Here is a 19,172-nt window from a genome sequence, read left to right as displayed (position 1 = left end):
GGATAGGGAATCCGCCCCAACACACACACCACACACCCCCTTTGTAACGTTTTCCCTCGCGCTTTGTAAAGAAGCCTTCTTATCACAACGCCACCACTAGCCAAAGAAGAAGAAAAAGAAGAAGAAAGGAGGGGAAAAGCAGGGAACATTAGCCAAAAATACCACCCACCGGACGCTGGTGGGGTGAGATTGGTGGTGGGGGCCGATGAAACCGATCCCCAAAAAGCGCAGTGTTGCAAGTCATTATTATTTACTACTCATCAGCATTATTAACACCGTGCCCGGTGTTTGTGACTGTGTTTGTGCGTGTATGTGTGTGTGCAGAAGCTAGCCATAGCGCCGGGAAAGAGCGCATCCAAGTAGCCGCGCGACGGCAAGCATTTCGCTGACCTCGGCGACGCTTTACCTCGGTGACGGTTGCTCTATGGTATCTAGATGTGTGTGTGTGCGTGTGTCTGTGTGTGAACAGTTCGATTGGTTAAATTAGACCACTCGATAGACACGATAGCACGCGCAACGGACGCGCATCGACCGGTGGTTCCGAATTTTCCTCTAAGCCTGTGAACAAACGTGCTTCGGTGCTCTTGTATGTTGTTTACACCACCACCACCCCTTGCTCCCCTGTGTACTCCAAAACCCCTAGTGTACAGACAAAAGTTTTGAGGCAAGATAGACACAAGCGAGCGCACGCAACACAGCCATGCTGTCACCGTACGCATTTCTTGGTAAATAGCACGACAAACGCACGACTTAATCCCCGCTTACGATCACTCACTGTCCCATGGTCCCAAATTGCTTTTCCAGAGCAGTCATCTTCAGCTGGAACCGACCTAATTATGTTTTTTTCCCCCCAATTTCCTTCCACCCCAAGGTATGTACACGATGCGCATGCTGGAGCACAATGGCACAACCGGCAGCGGCGGAAACAACGCATCCGGGGGCGGAGGTATGCTGGGTGTGTCGGCGTCCGCCGCCTCCAACCTGGTCAACCACGGCGGTGTCCATCCGCACTCCCACCACCACCACCATCTGTCACTGATGTCGTCGGCGAGCGGTGGCGGTCTGCAGAATGCCATGAACGTCAGCGCCCTAGTCAACGGATCGTCATCCGCGTCGTCCGCCTCGTCCGGAGCGTCGTCCGGCGGTGGGGCCGGCGGGGCGTCGTCCGGTACGCCGGGCGATCGGTTGGACGCGTCCAGCGACAGTGCCGTCAGCTCGATGGGCTCCGAGCGCGTCCCCTCGCTGTCGGACGGTGAGTGGGGCGACGGGGGCAGCGACAGTGCGCAGGAGTACCACAATGGCAAGTACGGCGGCCCGTACGACTACAGCTACAACCAAACGAATGGCGCTGGCGGTGGTGGTGCTGGCGGGGCCGGTGGTGTTCCATCGAGCCGGATGGGCGAGCACGGACCCCGGCAGGGACCGCCCGTCGCCCAGAAGAAGCATCACATGTTCGCGAAGCGCTACTTCCAGGAGCAAAACACGTCGACCGTTCCGTCGATTCATCCGTCACCGAACGGCGGGACCGCCGGTACGGCCGGTGGTCCTCCCGGGCTCGATGGCGGTGCTGCCGGTGGAGCGGCCGGCGGTGGCGCTGGTGCCACGGCGGCGGGCGTTCTACTCCCGACGGCCATCAAGTACGAGTACGACTACATGAACGTGGTCGGTCCGCAAACGGCCGCCGGTCCGACCATTGGGCCACTGGAGGGTGCCGCCAAGCAGGAGGACCACCTGCAGCATCACCAGCACGAGTCGTCGGCAGCGGCGGCGGCGGCTGCCGCGGCCGCCCTCACCGACATGAAGTACCCGTACGGTATCGATTTCCCGCGCAGCCACCACTCGGCGGCGATGGGTGGCCGTGGACCGCTGCAGCCCCAGGACATGATACACCACAACCACACGTACACGCTGCCGTTCGCCACGCCCAACGGGGGCGGCGGAGCGGTGGGCGTGCACCAGGGCCCGAAGCCACAGACGCGCGACAAATCGCGCTCCTCGGCGCTGCACAGCCGCAAGGCGGAGGAGGAACATCTGACGCGGGACGAGAAGCGGGCGCGGGCGCTGCAGATCCCCATCCCGGTGCACGACATCATCAACCTGCCGATGGACGAGTTTAACGAGCGGCTGTCCAAGTACGATCTGAGCGAGACGCAGCTTTCCCTCATCCGGGACATCCGAAGGAGGGGTAAGAACAAGGTGGCGGCCCAGAACTGCCGCAAGCGCAAGCTCGACCAGATCGTGACGCTCGCGGACGAGGTGAAGGACATGAAGATGCGCAAGGAGCGGCTGATGCGCGACCGCGAGATGGTGCTGTCCGAGCACAAGAAGATACGCGACAAGTTTTCCATGCTGTATCGGCACGTGTTCCAGGTGAGAGATCGGCCCTTTTTCTTTCGCCCCGGTATTTGATGGGTCGATGTTTAATTTTCGCTTCCAATGCTCCTCCACATTTCCAGAACCTGCGCGATGCCGACGGAAACCCTTACTCGCAGGAGCATTACAGCTTGCAGCAGAGTGCGGACGGAGCGGTCGTGCTCGTGCCGCGCAACTCCGAACGACCGAACGGTGCCGGTTCGAACCATCTCGGCGGCAACTCCTCCAACGGCACCGCCAACGGTGTTCATCCCTCGCTGCACCATTCGGGAGCGGCGGGCACGCACCACGCCGGCCATCATCATCAGCACGGCCACGGTCATCATCAGCTGCATCCGCATCATCATCTGCAACACCACCACGGGCTTATCGGCGGTGGATCGGCCGCAATGAACGGATCCATGAACGGATCACTGGCGATGGGCGGAGCCAGCAGCAACGGTGCAAGCGTAACGGGCAGTAACCACAGCAGTAGCAGCAGCAGCACCAGCAGCAGTAGTAGTGGGGTAGTAGGAGGTAGTGGAGGCAGCGTGCAGGGCAGTGGCATGAACGGTACGGCTTCAGCAACGGCGGCCATCGTGCACCAGCGCACCAAGGAGTAGTGTTTCCGGTATCGGTGGCACTACTTCGACTGGTTTGATTGCTCCATTCTGCCGCCGTAACGAGGTGGAGGGAGGTGGAGGAGAAGGAAGAGGAAAGTGGAGGTGTAATTCAAGCGGAAGAGTGTATTGGTGAACCATCCGCAGCCACCATGGCCTCATCAAAACACAGAGAAGAAAACAGTTCTGCGCGCAATGCGTCAATGCGTTTTTTTTGTTTGTGCGCTTGAAAACAGTTCCGTGGCTCCCTCTGGTGGTCGTGCATGGAGCCTTTTTTGTTTCGGTTGCTTGCGCATCCGCATCCTGCCCACGCCAACACGTACACGCTCTGTATGTGTACACGCGAGCGATGGGAGGATTTTTGGTGCTTTTCACACAACGATCACACACCCTTGATTGAAGGTTTAATATCCGTATGTGCTGTGCATGAGAGATAGGTAATTGTTTCTGTTTTAAGGAAAACATACACGTGGCATTTAGCCGAAGAGCGTTGGTGGCAAGCAGGGCCGATGAAATTTTCAAACTTTTCACACAACTTCATCCAGACCACGTGCTATTAGTGTGTGCGCTTTACGCAGGCCGTTTTACGCAGGAATACACAAAGCCAACGAGCAAAGCGACACCTGGTGGTAGTGGATGGAACTTATCTTTAACGGATAGAGGATCGAACAAGGGTCCTTACCCTTTTTACCACCTCACACACACAAACACAGCTGGTATCGGTGTAAATAGTTCTATAGTTACAAGCGGTGCTAACAGTTACATGTGTGCTAAAAATTGCTCGGTGGTCTCATTTCCCACTTTGGCTGGGAGAGGGGTACGCACTTTTTACATCTGCAGTGGGGTGGGTTCCCCCCTCCCCCTTGCCATTGCTATCATCCCCAACTGCTGTTAAGCAAGTTTCTCAGCAAATCTTTAATATGCCTATTTATATGAAGTAAAAAAAATCCCGCCCCGTTATTAATGTTATTAACAAACTATTTATGCTTAACTACTTGTACATACACATTCCCCGCCCTTTCCCCCTGGTCCCTTATTCCGTGGATTACTCCATGGATTGTTTTTTTTTTTTTTATTTTCATATTTTTGTTTCCTTTTTTGTTGCTCCCAACTTGCCGGTATTGAGTTTTGAGCTCAAAGTTTTACAAAGTTAGTAAGCGGTATCCGGGCTGTTGTATGCTTAGTAAAAAAACAGTTTAGTGTTTTTTTTTTTTGGTAATATTACCGCAGCAAATGTAAAGCTAGCCGTACGGTAGTTTGCGTTACAGGGAATAATTAGCTTCGCCAGTCGAGAAATGATTGGCGGTAATGGATGGACTGAGCGGATGCGCTACACAATTGCGCAGTGCATCGTGAAAAGTGGCTTGTGATGGTGGCGTACTACGGCCGTACGAGAACCGTACAAGGGCTCGTCAAAGGATAGACGAGGGTGAATGTGTGCGCGGGCTCGTGCACTTATTGAACCGTTCTGCTACTCTCTGAACAGTGCTAAAACGCTACTGCTAATCCTACTGTACTACTACACAACAACCACTACTACTACTACTACTACTCTAAATGCTGTGTTTGCTGAATCGTACCCGACAACCGATGTGATGGATAGTTTTGTTTTTTTTTTATATACATTAATAATATTATTAGTTTTATACACTTTTGTACATATACATATATACATTAACATTAGAATGCAGTAAGTGAATACAAACCCGTAGCTTTCCAATGTTGTAGTAAGATAATTTAGGCTGCCGGAAAGGAGGAGAAGGGGTGCAATTGGAATGCAAAAAAAAGATAAATTGTATGTAAAATATTAAGTGCAGAGGGACCGTAGGGAGGAGCGCGTAAAAAAAACGAGTTCGAGAGCTAGGGAAAATATTATATATTGGGAAAAGTTGTAAAATAATAAAAACAAAAAAAAAAACAAAACACATGAAAGGCAGAGATGCACTGAGTAATGATGCAAGTGGTGTGTGGTTGCTAATTTACTTAGCGGTGGGGTTTTTACTTTAGTGAAGCTTTAATAATTAAGTGAGCGGTTATACGTTGGACAATGGGCAATATATAGTGCATCAGAAAGTAAAAACCAACCAAACAGAAAGCAAAAAAAAACATACAAAAAGAAAAGACAGAAAAATGTTTAAAAAAACAAGATGGTTCTGTGGTTTCACTAAAGCGAAATGGAATGATAACTCCGCTAATGAACTGTTTCTTTCGTTGCGTTTCTGCATCTCTATTGATATGCATACACGCATGCGCGCATGATCGTGTGGTTGATACGGCCACACTACGGCGTAATACGCATGGCGCAATATGCGCCAAACTCACACATCGAAGGATGCTAGCAGGACGCGTTAGCTCATTTGCTGCGATGCTGGCTGAGGTTGGAATCATCGCGCAGCTGGTGGATGTTAAACGTAATTGGTGTAAAATGTACCAAATATGTCTATGCTGGAGCAATGTTGTGGGCATATTATTTGCGCACTTGCTGCGCGCGGACGCCTGTCTCATTGCGACAACAGCTGCAGTAGCTTTGTTTCTGCTTTCCTTAATTACGTTTCACCTTTAGGCTTTGGTTGTTCTTGTGTAAGCTTTGGATTGTGGTGCAAACACGAAATCTATCTAAGAGTAGGAATGGAGAAATCTAACTATCTGACTTTGTTGTGTACATAAGTAAAGTGAAAAATAAAAGGAATATAAAACTCAAATAAAAGTACGATGTTTTTTTCACTTCTTTCTAAGATCATGAACTAGAAAACGAAATTCATTAAATTGTTACTGAGGTGTGGAATAGCGCGAATCGATAAATCGATACCTTGTCATTGGAATCTCGGCATCATCTAACCCATGTACAAGAAAGCAGACGACAGGCTTTACGACTGCAACTACAGGGGTATTCTTCTTCTTCATTGGCACAACAACCGTTGTCGGTCAAGGCCTGCCTGTACCCCACTAGTGAAGTGAGCTTGGCTTTCAGTGACTTTTTGTTGCCATAGCAGGATAAATCAGCCCTAGACGTATGGGGGCACGGTCTATTCGGGGCTTGAACCCATGACGGGTATGTTGTTAAGTCGTACGAGTTGACGACTGTACCACCAGACCGGCCAGGGATATTACGGTGTTGAATACCGCATATAAAATATTCTCCCTGATCCTTCAGGCTCGTCTTGTCCCTCACGTCGAAAAGATAGTTGGCAACTGTCAAAGAGGATTCCGAAACGGCAAAGCTACCACTGATCAGATCTTCACCATGCGGCAGATATAGGAGAAGATGGCTGAATACAGAGACACGACACATACCATCTCTTCATTGACTTCAAAGCTACATATGATAACATTTTCTTCTATTTGGCGTAACGTCCTACGCGGATATGCCCGGTCTATACAACAGGCTTTCGAAACTGTATTCATTACCACGCAGCCGGATAAGTCAATCCTTGCTACGGGGGGGCGGTCCATTCTAGGCTTGAACCCAAAACGTTCGAGTTGACGACTGTACCACGGGACCGTCCCCTATGATGATAGCATAGCCAGGGTAAAACTATATGACGCTATGATCTCTTTTGGAATTCCGACCAAACTGTTAAGGCTAGTTAGAATGACTATGACCATGACTATGACATGACTATGACGTCACTTGCCAGGTGAAGGTAGATGGAAAACTTTCAGGGCCTTTTGCTACCACCAAAGGTCTGCGCCAGGGGGACGGGCTTGCCTGTCTCCTATTCAACTTAGCGCTAGAGATGGCCATTCGCGACTCGAGGGTGTAGACTATGGGAACCATCCTCTATAAGTCAACCCATACGATACTGGTATAAGTTGGTGATATAGACGTCATTGGTCTGCGGCTCTCCTATGTAGCATTTCGAGAACCTCGGATTGTATATAAACGAGGCCCAAACTGATGGCCTTAGCAATAACAAACCCTAACTTACGTAGGCGTGACGTACAGATAGGTGAACGCACTTTTGAAGTCGTCCCAGAATTCACCTAATTTTGGTCAAAGGTTAGCAACGACTATTGTCGTGAAAGCTGAGTTGGGACCAAGGTTACTGGCTGCCAACCGATCATTTTACAGCCTGAGAAATCAGTTCACCTCTAAGATCCTGTCGCGACGGACGAGCCTGGGACTATATAGCACTCTCATACGCCTCTGAGACATGGAAACTGCCCAAATCTGACAAAACCCTCTTAGTCACGTTCGAGAGGAAGATACTCATAAGGATACTTGGCCCCGTATGTGTGGACAATGGAGGAGCCGTTATAATGACGAGCTATACGAGATGTACGGCAACCTCACTGTCGTCGTGCAGCGTATCAAGCTCGCCAGGCTCCGGTGGGCTAGCCGTGTTGTACGCATGGAAAAGGACGACCCAGTCCGTAAAGTCTTTTTAGATAAGTAAGTAAGATTCTGCATCAAATAGGTAGTAAATCTGGATTGATTAACAGTGGGAGGTTTCTGAGATTTACTCCTCGGAGTCACGTATAGCCCTTATCTAGTGATAGCGCATGGTTATAATCATTATTCTTATGGTGCGAACTTGCAATTCATACCTATTCGAATTGATCGCCGTACACGTGGTTCATGCTATTGCTTTTCGCGCCAACTTTAAAATGGCGCCAACTTCTTATGGCTTTGACTTTCATCCCGTTATAAGGGGAAGCATGTTATTTTTTAAAATGTGCAATGATACTAAAGGACTCTCAAAAACTGTCACGTTTTATCAAGGATCCAACACATGCTAGCTATTCATGGTCCTATCCAGTGGCGGATTGACGCGAACTGAAGCCCTACGCAGTCACTGGATAAAGGTGCCGCATCAATCTGTGGTCGAATACTTGAGAATTCAGGCTGAATCTGCAGCTTGCGAGCATGGAGTGGGCTAATGACCTCGGGTGAAAATATAATAGCTACCCAATCTTAAAAAATAACAGAATATATGTTAATTTCATTTGATTTAATACCGTTTATTCACAACTTTGCGTCCAATGTAATGAAACAAAACATTTTAACTAGAACTTAATGCAATACGGCCAAACATTTCTCAATACATACTTGCAAACAAAACAGTGAAAATTGCAATGCACGTTAAAGTTGTATAACATTTTATGTGGATAGATATGGAAACATAAATCTCATCTTTGATGTCCAGGCCAGCTTAACATGTAGATTTCCATTTACTTCTCGGCAGGTGAGAATAGAGCATTGTTTGAACAGATCGATACACACAGACTCTACCCAAATGGGGATGTTTGGGGATGTATTCTACTCATCTCAAAACCTTTTTTGATTTACTCCCAATACTACGGACTTGGACTTTGTTAGGCCTGGTGCTAAGGGTCTGTGTCAGCTTACGCTCCCAAAATCGATAGTTGAAGGAACATGAAAGAACATGCTCGTTGATTTAGTCCCTACGAACTAAGTGAACACGGTAAATGATTTGATTACAAAATTACCTTTCCTCTCAACCACGCACCCCTCTTACTGAATCGACAACAAATCCGCCATAGAAAAACCTTCAGGATCATTTGACAGCAAAGAAGGGCACCAACCAACCAACCGGCATGCTTGGGATTGCAAGTCGCGCGATGTTTAGTAGCAAAACATATAAACAATTTACATGTAAAAAAATATAGCTAGCTCGGCAAAAATTCCACTCACTCATGCTCATTCACGGTCTACTACTTCGCTAAAGGGTACACACAAGCTTGCAGCGACCCAGAGAGTCAGTACATCTCCTCGTCCGTGCTGGAGTCAAACTCGGACAGCTCCTCGTAGTCGAGCTGCTCCTCGTTCGACGCTGTCCTAGCGGTGAGATCAAACTCACCCTCAGTCTTCTTCAGATCACCGTGCGACTTTACCGTAATGTTCGTCCCGGACAGGCCGTAGAAACTTTTGGGCAGAACGTTTTTCTTCTCCGCCACAAACTTCCAGCCCAGATGCTGCCGACAGTTAGCACAGACCTTGTGGGGAACAAAAAAGGAGGAGTAATGTTATGTTATGCCAGCCTTTCTGCCGCATGTCCACCTATAATGTACTTACAATAATTTGCCACGAGTAGCCCGGAAACCAGCTAAAGTTCGTGGATGGCCGTTCGACGGGCAGGGTGGAGTTTTCCTTCGTCTTGTGCACGGTGAGCGTGTCGTGTACGTAGCCGGCTGGATTACAGTAGCTCGTCTGGACGCCCTGCTTCGACATGGCGAACATATCATCATAGTTGGCGATTTCACTTTCGCATCGCTTGCAGATGAAATACCACATCTGTGTAGCAAAAGGAGGGAAAGATGATGATATTGATCGTTGGGCAGTTTTTGCATGGGGTTATTATCCGCCCAACACTTACATGATCGAGCGCCTTGTTGATGATCAACATACGACGCAGCACGGAATCGGTGCAAAATATCATCTTCCGGTACTCCTCCGTCAGGGGAATATTTCGGGCGAGCCAGAACGACAGCTTGACCTTGTCCGTCTGCACGCTGGTAATGTTGAGCGAGGACAGGAACCGCTCCACCTTTGCCATCACCTCCTTGGTGTCGTACTGGTCGTACACGAACTGCGGCCACACCGTCGTCTGTGTTAGCAGCCGCTTAAAGGTCGACAATCGATCCTTTCGACTGCTGTACGCGTACCGGACCATGGCATTCGAGCAGGTGCTTATCAACGGATCGGGAAGCACAATTTCGGGAAGTATTTTCACGTCAGCCCTGCGAAGGGAAAAGCAGAAAGAAAAACTCTCTCTCAGCTAATGTACACTACTAACGATCGCAACCCGTCACACACACGTACCGTCGCTCCTGGGACTGGCGTACGATGTAGAACCGTTGCTGGGCAACCGTTTTCATGAGCGCCGACAGCCCTTCCGCCCCACGCTCGTACACCTGACACGTGACGCCGTACACACGTCCACCGTCGCGGTACTGGTTTTGAAAGACTAGCCCAAACTTCAGCCCATCGGAGGAGTCGTTCGAGCGGCCACTGTAGAGCGTGGAGTCGTTCAGCATGAGCGGCACAATCTCGCCCGGATACACGATCGAATGATGACTGTAGATGGGGAGACGGTAGGTTTTGCCCGGTTCCAGATAATCCACCCCCTCGACTCGCTCCATCTTGCCAAGGTACTGTTACCATAAAAAAAAGAAAGAAAATCGTGAAATTCAACAGCATATGGCCGCACTCTCCGGATTTTCCTGCTCTCTTACCGCATGCTCGGTAGGAAGTTCTGTGTTGTAGATTTCGGTCGCTGCCGACTCGCGCTCCCGGATGTAGTCTTCGAAAAGTCGCGCTGCCTCATCCTCTGGCAGCTCCTCGGCATTGAGTCCGTGCTGCTGCTGCTGCTGGGAGGGTGAGTGATGGGCGGAAAAATCATCCCGATCGACCCTGCCGTCCACCTCATTGTTGTTGTCCTCCATCGCGTCGAAGCTGCTGTTGCTGCTGCTACTGCTGCTGCGACCACTTTCGTCCGTATCAATCGTTCGCTGCGTGATGCGCATTAGACGGTTTCTTCGGCTGGCTATGTCCCGTTCATTGCTGCCACTGGGGATCGGAGCACTGTCACCACTCTGCTGCGGATTGGGCGAATCGCTCTCCATTCCTCTTGCATCCGGGGCCACCCCAAAAAACGGGATACGGAGACACTGTTCTCTGTAGGTAGGGAACACTATCGCAGTGCCTTAGGTTTGTGACGGGGAAACACCAAAACAACTCTGAATGAGAGAATAAACGAAGGAATGTTGCCCCCCTTCCAAGCTGGTGTTATGGTGATGCACTTTTTTTTCTTCCGTGTCGAACACTTCTTTTCTGACGATGGCCAATGTTTGCGCTGTTGCACCAATAAAAAAAATACACAATACACCAACACACACCCGGATGACAATTTCAGCACGGAAAATCGGGTTGACATTTGATGCAAGTCGCTTTCCGTTCCGCTTTTCAGACGAAAGCGATCTCACTATGAGCAGCGTGCTGTGAGAAAAAAGGAAGGAGAAAATCAGTGCAATCATCGTCATGGTAGTCATGGCGAAAAAAAGGTATTCCCCTCTTTCACTTTTTCCACCGTTACATCCCTAGTACACTCTGACTCTTCCTTTCTATTCAGTTCATCTGTTTGACTTGTTGTACTGCCGTGGTTGGATTTGATCCGCAGTACATCAAGTCAGAACATCTCAATTAAACATGTAAACCATTGAAGGCTTCGAAATTTGGGTCGTTGAAAAGGCACTAGTAGACGCATCGAACCTTGAAGCAGAAATAGATCAACGCACCAGTGAAATTATTTACGATGATATCGTGTTGCCTTTGATGATTGCATGGTGTTCAAGAAACAACAAGGAATGATGAAGAGCAAACGATGGAGAGTGCAAGTAATGAATTTTGTTTTCGTGAATTGTGGAAACTAAATTTGATTCTTTTTGAATGGAAGCTGCTGATTTAGGATCCAAGCTAGACAAAGAAAAAGGATTTGAAGAAAAGAATTGAAAACAGAATGTATAAATCCTCCAAGTGCAAATTATGACTAAAGCAATTTCAATATGACTAGCAGTGGAAAAGCAGTGTACGCTCTCTAAGCATGGATAAATTTGAAAATAACGGAGGATGTAAGAACACTGCAAAACAGCACATGTTATTTACATGTGGCCAGCCGGCTCTGTCAATCAATTTAAAACTACAAACCATTAAAAGCACGTGATTTTATTCAGCTTTTTTAGGGCTCATTGTCACGTGTAATTTTCAAGCTTATAAGGCAGGCTTTTAGGCTTTAGGCCTTTCTGTGATTTATAGGAATATTTTTGAATTGTGCATGCAGGTCAACACCACAAAATACATCACGAATCAATACAATTATATTATTTTTTAAAGTAATAGATTAGATGTGTATTTCCTTCAGTTTTAATGTGTATTTAGTTGTTTAAGCGTCGAACATCTGGGTCGGCCAGGGGCCCCAAAAATGGCACCTACCATCCGCTCACAAGCATAATTGCTACTCAATCCTTCTCTGGTTGGGATATTTGATAAAATCCCCTGCTAGACGCTTCAACCAAGCCACTACTTTTGTGTGACCGCTTAGGGCCTCCATTCGTCTTAATCCGCCATTGCTAACAATCATGGCAATCCAAAACATGGCCTTTCATGAAATATTGGATGGTATTGCGGCCCAGCTGCACTCGTTTCCTTTGCCATTATTTTCGCTTTTTGTAGACCATTATTTTCCGTTTTAAATTCGACTCGATGCGTATTCTCTTTAAGTGTTTTCAATCCATGTATTCCTCTTGATTTTCAACGTTAATGGTTATCGCACAACTGGGTATCTTCTTCATCGTTAAACGCTGCTTCATTTTTTGTTGATATCTGTGACGGAGAAAGAATCACCCTCTGCAATTTAAAAACTTTTTTACATGGACAACAGCACTCTGTTGAGTATTTTACACTTACCTAGATTCTGTACATAAACTATTAATTAGGGAAGATGTTCATCATCTTCATATGTTTGATTTTACGTTTTCTTCAAAGCAACGTGTGTCCGGTACAACATTTCACTATATTTTAACGGGTTTGAGATATTTGATATGCTATTTTAACAAAAGAATAGAGAAATGTAGCCAGCGGACAATTATTGCACGTTTTACAAAGGTAAACAATTCGTTGATGATCCAATGTTCTCCTCAAACCACAATACAATGGCGGCTCGATGTGGTGAAGATATTTATACTCACTCCAAAATCCGACCTCATCATGATTTCATCATGTGAGCGGCTGTTGCCCGATCATCTCATTAGAGCAATCATCGGCGATAGATTTGCTCACCATTCAAACAAAATCATCTCGCCTCAGCGAGGGGAAAAAAACAAGCTTGCTCAGTATGCAGGAGGAAACGATGATAGCCTCTCAGTATGAGTTGAAGCAGCTGTCATTGAGCTCGCCATAGTGAGAGCAGGCTGGATTGTCATTTGGGACAGGCATTCGAACTGACAGCGAACCACACGCTCTCCGTCGGCCATCACAAGCGACAGTTAAAGCAAGACATTTTTTGAAAACAAAATGGTAATTTTTGAAAAAGCCCAAATTTTATGATTTTTAAATTATTATAAAATTTAAAATTTTCATAATTCACATTTTAACTTCCTCAAAAACGTCGCAAACACGATTTTTGCAATAAAAACACTTGTCTCATATAACACTGTCAGGCGATGGGCGAGTTTTGACACATGGTCCATGTGTCAAGTGATGTTTGTCAGAGCGCGGCCTAAGGAAAACAGAGCAGAAAAAATCAACACCAAGCTGCGGCTAGTCAAAACACACCGAACGCGAAATAAACAAAAAGCCCTTCTTTTAATCCGAAGAAAAGGGAACGAATCCGGCGTCTTGTGTGTCGATCGCAGCTGCATCCGTCGGAAAGATGGCACAGGGAGGCGGACATGAGGAGCAAACGTTTAACGAATTTTACACCGAGGTAAGTCCTGACGCCGACCAGTGTTGTGTGTTGGTTGCACTCCCAAGTGCCGCTACTAAGGTGCCGTGTGCCCGTGCTTTTTCCAACCCGACAGGTGAAGGAGATCGAGAAGCGCGACTCGGTGCTCACGTCCAAACAGCAGATCGACCGGTTGCTGCGCCCGGGTGCGACCTACTTCAACCTCAACCCGTTCGAGGTGCTACAACTCGACTGCGACACACCGCTGGAGCAGATCAAGAAAAAATACCGCAGCTTGTCGATACTGGTGCATCCGGACAAGAACCCGGACAATCTGGACCGCGCCCAGCAGGCGTTCGAGATCATCAGCAAAGCGTACAAAACGCTCGAGAACGAGGCGACCCGCAAAAAGTGTCTCGAGGTGTACGAGGAGGCAAAGGACCGCACGGACATGATGGTAAGGCGGAGAGGAAAGGGCAAGACAGGCCCCCGACCAATAACGCTCCCATTTGTTGCTTCCAGATTGCCGAAAAGAAGAAAAAGCTGAAGAAGGAGGGCAAGTACGACGGCGTGCCGGAGGACGAACCGGCAAAATACAAACACGCCATCTACGTGATGGTGATGAAGCTGTTCGCGGACATTGAGCGGCGCCGGCAGCAGCTGGAGGTGCGCGATATGGAGGAGCGCAAGCGCAAACGGGAGGCCGAGATCGAGGAGGAGGAGCAGCGCGACCTGCAGAAGGAGTGGCAGAAGAACTTTGAGGAGTCGCGCCAGAACCGGGTCAACAGCTGGCACACGTTCCAGGCCGGTTCGTCCTCGGCGTCCTCGTCGGCGTCGTCGTCGTCTGCAGCTGCCGCGGCCGCCGCCGCCTCCTCCTCCTCCGCGGCAACGACCGTGAAGAGCAAAAAATCGAAAAAAGCCAAGTACACCTCGTTTAACCCACCGAAAATCAAGCCCGAGACGCGATAGAGGCCGCCACCGCCGTGTTCCGAACCGTTCCAGCTGCTGAAGTAGAATGTCGTGGAATTTAGTTTTAATACTGCCTTCCTCACCGGATCATCCCCCCCTCCCCCTCTGCCACACCTTCACTATTGCATGTCGCGTGTAGGTCCTCCGTTCTGTGGTTGAGCTTTTGATCACGATTCCCTCAACTATTCTTCTCGGTGGTAGTAAACGTCTTTTACTGAAATGTGAGCAATAGTTTTTCTTTTTAAATATCATTGTGAAGATAGACAGGAGAACCTTGCAAGGACTTTTTTTTTTGGTAACCCCCGGCCACTAATTAGGTTACGCGAAACGCCGATCGGGTAGAGTGGTAGAACTAAGCGATGCAGAATACTTTTGCCCATGAAAACAGATAGGATTTTTTGTGACAGAATAAACCGTACGTATGTATCTTGACCTAAAAAAACAGTGCGCCAACCGTCCGTGAATATTCCGATGTAACAAATTAGTCTGTTATACGCATTTTACAGGCGAAGATTCCGTAGATTTCATCAACACATGGCGCACGCTTTTATTTGTCACACTACACTTCCTTAACCAAGAGTTCAATCGCGCGTCCGTAGACCCCAGATCGAGGTTCGTTTCGTACCGACCGTGGGCCGCGCAACGGAGCTGTGATAGTACTTGTTAATGCCAATGTCGACCAGCGAGTTCTTCAGTGTAGCAATCGCTTGGTCGGATACGAGCCCAAACAGGTCTAAAAATCGGAGCGTTTTTAGTTCGGTCAAGTTCCTGCAAACAAAAACGATACAAAATTCAGTTGAAGCGAGCAGAAAGGTAAAATGGTAGCCTTACTTACAAGTATGCGGTGACGGGAATGTTGTAGCACCGCGACAACGACAAGTATTCAATCTTTCGAGCCTTGCAGAGTGTTTTTATAACAACCTCCGTCAACGGCGTACAGTCCGACAGATCGAGCGCGACCAGCTTTGTACAGCGTTTGATCAGGACAGCCACTTCTGAAAGACGCAGCACACACACATACAATTAGAATCCTATTGCCGATTCTGTTCCCTTTTCCAGCCTACTTACTCTCATCGGTGAGGGTGGATCGGCAGCCCGACAAGTTCAGGTGCACTATTTGCGGCGTTAGGTTCCGCACCAACTCCTGGACGGCTTCGGCACTTAGGCTAGTCCAGCTCACGTTCAAGCTGTGCAGTCTCGTCAAGGCTTTCGCCATCAGTCTCATCCCCGTCGCATCGATGCCCGAGCACATGGTGAGATTCAGTGCCTCTAGCTTTCGGTTTTCGGCTATTTCCGCACAGATGCGCCCATCCAGCGGCACGTTCTCGAGGCTCAGCTTGACCAGCGCCCGGCAGTTCGCGAGCAGAGCGCCCAGCACGGCCACGCTGACGGTGCACATGCTGAGATCCAAATACTGTACCTTAATGCAGGCCGGAAACTCCAGATAGTTCGAGTCCGGCGTGGGATTAACGATGGATGTTTGGGCCAGCCGTAGCACGATGACGCCGCGGCTCAGCACTTCCACCAGCCCGTCGAACTGGAGCGTTCGATTGCTGAGATCCAACCGGTACCAGAGCGTTTCGTCCTTCGACACCCGGTTGAAGCGCCGGTTCACCTGGCCGCAGCTCAGGAGCGTCTTTTTGGGCAGCCATTTCAGGATGTGCAGCAGCACCTCGTCCGAGAGGAAGCTGAAAAAATCTAGAAACATGGAAGGTCGAGTGAGTGGGGCTTTCGCTGCACGATCCCGTCCGGTACGTACCTTCCTCACCGTACGTTGCCTTCCGCTGGTTCTTCCGGTACATGAAGAATGCCTCCTCGCTGCCATGAGGTGCGTATTTGAGCTGCTCTTCCAACAGTGGATCGTGGTGCGGCGGTGGTACGTTGCTTTTACACTGTCGCTGATTAACATTGTTGGAAACGTTAGTTAACGGCAGTCTGCCCTTGTTCGACGGTGGATCCATGATGCTCAGGGCCCAAAAGCCGTGTCCGGTGGTGTACAATCCGAGCCCAAGCACGACACACAAATGGTTCAAACGCACTGCACCGCGGGCGGAAACTGCTCCATGTACAACTGCTGAGACGGTTTAATTTATTGTTCTTCTTCCTGAAACGCTCATACTAGGGGTAGAAAAACGTACGAAGGAAATCGCGCTCTGTTTACGCTATTCTGCCGCGCTTTGTGACGTTTCGCAGAACAGACGAACCACAAGGATGTTACAGTCAAGGTGTGCTTTTGAGGGGGGGATTGCAACGAGCGATGCACACGGTCTATACACAATTCAACGGAATTCCGTTTCCGTATTTTCGCTATTTTATCATTTTAATTATCTACAATTTTATGTTTTCGTCATCTGGGAAGCAGTGTATTAGTTGATGGCAAAAATCTCGAGGTAGTAAAGGGGTTCTGCTATCTAGGGACGGTCGGGTCGCTACTTCGGACAACGACATCAGCAACGAAATCCGGAGACGCATTGTCCAGGGGAATTGTTCATACTATGAGCTTCACTGACTGCTGAGAACGAGAAGATGAGAAAAGTGAGATATATCGCACATTGATTCGCCCGGTAGTCCTCTATGGACAAGAGTTTTGGACCATCCAAGTGAAAGATGCATATGCTTTGGGCGTGTTTGAGCGACGCATCCTCCGGACCATCTTTGGCGGTGTGTTCGAGCATGGAGTGTGGAGGAGAAGGATGAACCACGAGTATGCTGAGCTGTACGGCGAACCGAACATCCTGTGGCAAAGATACGATGGCAGCGGCATGTCATGAGGATGCCGGACTCATGCTCCACCAAGAAGGTGTTCGACAGCGATCCCCAGTTCGGCATAAGGCGCAGGGGAGCACAGCGAACTCGATAGCTGGATCAGGTTAAGCGAGACCTGTCAGAGATCGGGTGTCTACATGGATGCGAGGCTGCAGCCAGAGACCGAGCATCCTTGAGAATGATTGTTGACCGGACCATGTCAGGACGATGTGCTCTATCGTGAGCAGGCCAAGAGAGAGAGAGAGAGAGAGATGAGATATTTTCGTATTTTCCAAATAAATTTGAGGATGTATTAAGGGATGCTGAATGCTTTCATTAAATTAGATTCTAGAAAAAGGACGATATACTGATAATTTGTTGTGTGTTTCTGAGATTAAACTATGTTTTGGCGATTTTATTTATTTAAGGAAAAATCTTTTATTTAAAAAATAGGCAACCTCTACAATCTGCTCCATCTTTGGCACAACTCCCAGTCGTAATTAAACTCAGATTACACTAACTCCAGTCTATTCTATTCTCCATACAATCGATACTAATCAAGTCCATTTGAGTGAACTAACTTTCTGCAGGAGACTTTGACAGGATTTGGATCTCAACACCACAATTTAGAGTCAACTCCTCCTATCACAGGATTGATTTGTTGGGGCGATTGTATATCGAAATGTCTCTCATACGCTCTTCCCGTACGAAACTACCATTGGTTTGTCTTTCAGTATGTATCCATTGACCGTGCCCAACGCTTTGTCGATGCAGTTTTTAAACTTCTCATTTAACGGTTCACCCTCGGTTGCATCCTCCACCGGAACGAAGGTAACGAACGCCTGTCCCTTCATTCGCCCCGTCTTCATTAGCTTTATCTCCATACTCTTGAGAAGATTCGCGTTGAAAAATATGCCAAACAACTCTTCCAGCTCCTGCTCCGTCACCTGTTTCGAGAGATTTTTTATGTACAGCTTGGTGGTTGGATCCCCCCGACTGTAGTTTTGGAACACGTTCAGCGTGCTTCGCTGCTCCTCCGGAATTCGATTGCGTAAAATATCGTCTATAGAAGGAAGAGGGGATGCTTCTTCTACTTGAGGTACTATGTCCGTGGGTTGTTGCTCTGGAGGCACATCGTCGCTCATACTCCCAACCGCTGGTGGTGCTAGCGAAGATCCAGAAATGTGTATTTCCAGCTTTGTCTTTTTCAACGCAGGTCGCTGGACTGATTGTGACTCCCGAGAAGATGCTTCATAGTTAACCACTTTCATTGTACGCATCGCTTGGCTGTAAGCTGACTTTGGTTTGCCAGGCTCGTGCATCTCTGAATCCGATTCCAGCTCCGATTCCTCGTCCGACACAGTTGCTTGCGATTGTTGTTCTTCTGCGGCGGGTGTAGTGGCGATCGTGTCCTGTCGGCGCTCAAACGGAGGTTGCAGATTCATTTTGTTCATCAAATGCAGCGTCTGGTAGTAGAATGCCGTATTGCCTGCTAGCTCTCGTGCGATGTTTTGCAGTACTTCGGGTGAACATTTGGGATACCGGTAGGCAAGATGTGGCGGTGGAAAGCCTTCATATCCCAGCGTAAAGCATTTCTCCGCCACGGTGACGAGAGATTTGCTCTTGGTCACCTTGTCCGCTGGTAGTGACGATTGCAGCTCAGCCAAACTCGACTCTTCGCCCTGATTCGTATACTCCACCTTCAGCCGGTGTGTTTTGATGAGCAGCTGATGGAGGCGCGAAATCACCAGCCGGGCCTCTGATTCGTTGTCCACACACACGATAGCGCCGTCCGTGTTTCTTCTCTTGATTAAGCGTGTCGTTTCCAGCCCAAACAGGTGCAAAAACTCACGCACGTCGACACTGGAGAATATTGGTGGGAAGTTGAAAATCTTTAGCGAAATCGGCGACATAATTATCGCGTATTTCGGAAACAATCCGGCAGGAAAAAGACGCTTCAGTGAGGCCTGAACAACAACAAAAAACAAACATAAACAAGACAGCCTGCCGCCGGCTGCAAACACCAACACCAGCACAGGAACGCGAGCAGCTGATTGTCAAGCGGTAGAGCACAGCACTGCGC

General features: G+C 48.6%; 5 protein-coding genes across 8 annotated transcripts in view; 2 read left to right on the top strand and 3 right to left on the bottom strand.

Moving 5' to 3' along the window:
• The window catches only part of LOC120950254 (segmentation protein cap'n'collar), a 45,513-nt gene extending 39,834 nt beyond the window's left edge, over window positions 1–5,679 (top strand). For all 4 annotated transcript variants that reach the window (XM_040368153.2, XM_049607209.1, XM_040368151.2 and 1 more), the window contains 2 exons: window positions 872–2,370; window positions 2,457–5,679. In XM_040368153.2, coding sequence (XP_040224087.2) covers window positions 872–2,370; window positions 2,457–2,975 — 2,018 coding nt within the window. In that variant the 3' untranslated portion in view covers window positions 2,976–5,679. The remainder of the gene's footprint in view (window positions 1–871; window positions 2,371–2,456) is intronic.
• Window positions 5,680–8,055: 2,376 nt separating this feature from the next.
• On the bottom strand, window positions 8,056–10,827 carry LOC120950255 (protein cereblon). The gene is made up of 5 exons (XM_040368155.2): window positions 10,170–10,827; window positions 9,757–10,088; window positions 9,311–9,674; window positions 9,010–9,228; window positions 8,056–8,930 (listed from the first exon to the last, which is right to left on the bottom strand). The coding sequence occupies exons 1-5, from the start codon at window positions 10,557–10,559 to the stop codon at window positions 8,694–8,696; spliced, it is 1,542 nt and encodes a 513-aa protein (XP_040224089.2). The 5' UTR covers window positions 10,560–10,827; the 3' UTR covers window positions 8,056–8,693.
• A 2,379-nt stretch (window positions 10,828–13,206) lies between these two features.
• LOC120950257 (dnaJ homolog subfamily C member 8) lies at window positions 13,207–14,569 on the top strand. Its single transcript, XM_040368158.2, has 3 exons — window positions 13,207–13,417; window positions 13,512–13,832; window positions 13,898–14,569. Exons 1-3 carry the CDS (start codon window positions 13,364–13,366, stop codon window positions 14,342–14,344), a joined length of 822 nt encoding a protein of 273 aa, XP_040224092.1. The 5' UTR covers window positions 13,207–13,363; the 3' UTR covers window positions 14,345–14,569.
• Window positions 14,570–14,857: 288 nt separating this feature from the next.
• On the bottom strand, window positions 14,858–16,545 carry LOC120950256 (S-phase kinase-associated protein 2). The gene is made up of 4 exons (XM_040368156.2): window positions 16,104–16,545; window positions 15,413–16,042; window positions 15,180–15,339; window positions 14,858–15,112 (listed from the first exon to the last, which is right to left on the bottom strand). The coding sequence occupies exons 1-4, from the start codon at window positions 16,303–16,305 to the stop codon at window positions 14,926–14,928; spliced, it is 1,179 nt and encodes a 392-aa protein (XP_040224090.2). The 5' UTR covers window positions 16,306–16,545; the 3' UTR covers window positions 14,858–14,925.
• A 945-nt stretch (window positions 16,546–17,490) lies between these two features.
• LOC120947411 (uncharacterized) lies at window positions 17,491–19,121 on the bottom strand. The gene has a single exon (XM_040362730.2). It carries the CDS (start codon window positions 19,000–19,002, stop codon window positions 17,779–17,781), a length of 1,224 nt encoding a protein of 407 aa, XP_040218664.2. The 5' UTR covers window positions 19,003–19,121; the 3' UTR covers window positions 17,491–17,778.
• Window positions 19,122–19,172: the final 51 nt, after the last annotated feature.

The sequence above is a fragment of the Anopheles coluzzii genome, chromosome 2, assembly GCF_943734685.1.
Source record: "Anopheles coluzzii chromosome 2, AcolN3, whole genome shotgun sequence".
In the NCBI taxonomy this organism is placed as follows: Eukaryota; Metazoa; Arthropoda; class Insecta; order Diptera; family Culicidae; genus Anopheles; species Anopheles coluzzii.
Note: the sequence above shows the minus strand (reverse complement) of the source record. Positions and strands in the feature narration are given on the sequence as shown.

Excerpts from the sequence above, each read along its gene's own strand:
- LOC120947411 (XM_040362730.2), bottom strand. The coding sequence starts at position 19,002 with ATGTCGCCGATTTCGCTAAAGATTTTCAACTTCCCACCAATATTCTCC.
- LOC120950256 (XM_040368156.2), bottom strand. The coding sequence starts at position 16,305 with ATGGATCCACCGTCGAACAAGGGCAGACTGCCGTTAACTAACGTTTCC. Across the intron at positions 16,043-16,103 it reads GGCAACGTACGGTGAGGAAG|ATTTTTTCAGCTTCCTCTCG; the intron begins GTACGTACCGGA and ends CCATGTTTCTAG. Across the intron at positions 15,340-15,412 it reads ATCCACCCTCACCGATGAGA|AAGTGGCTGTCCTGATCAAA; the intron begins GTAAGTAGGCTG and ends TGCGTCTTTCAG.
- LOC120950257 (XM_040368158.2), top strand. The coding sequence starts at position 13,364 with ATGGCACAGGGAGGCGGACATGAGGAGCAAACGTTTAACGAATTTTAC. Across the intron at positions 13,418-13,511 it reads TTAACGAATTTTACACCGAG|GTGAAGGAGATCGAGAAGCG; the intron begins GTAAGTCCTGAC and ends CCAACCCGACAG. Across the intron at positions 13,833-13,897 it reads AGGACCGCACGGACATGATG|ATTGCCGAAAAGAAGAAAAA; the intron begins GTAAGGCGGAGA and ends TGTTGCTTCCAG.
- LOC120950255 (XM_040368155.2), bottom strand. The coding sequence starts at position 10,559 with ATGGAGAGCGATTCGCCCAATCCGCAGCAGAGTGGTGACAGTGCTCCG. Across the intron at positions 10,089-10,169 it reads AACTTCCTACCGAGCATGCG|TACCTTGGCAAGATGGAGCG; the intron begins GTAAGAGAGCAG and ends TTATGGTAACAG. Across the intron at positions 9,675-9,756 it reads CGCCAGTCCCAGGAGCGACG|GGCTGACGTGAAAATACTTC; the intron begins GTACGTGTGTGT and ends TTCCCTTCGCAG.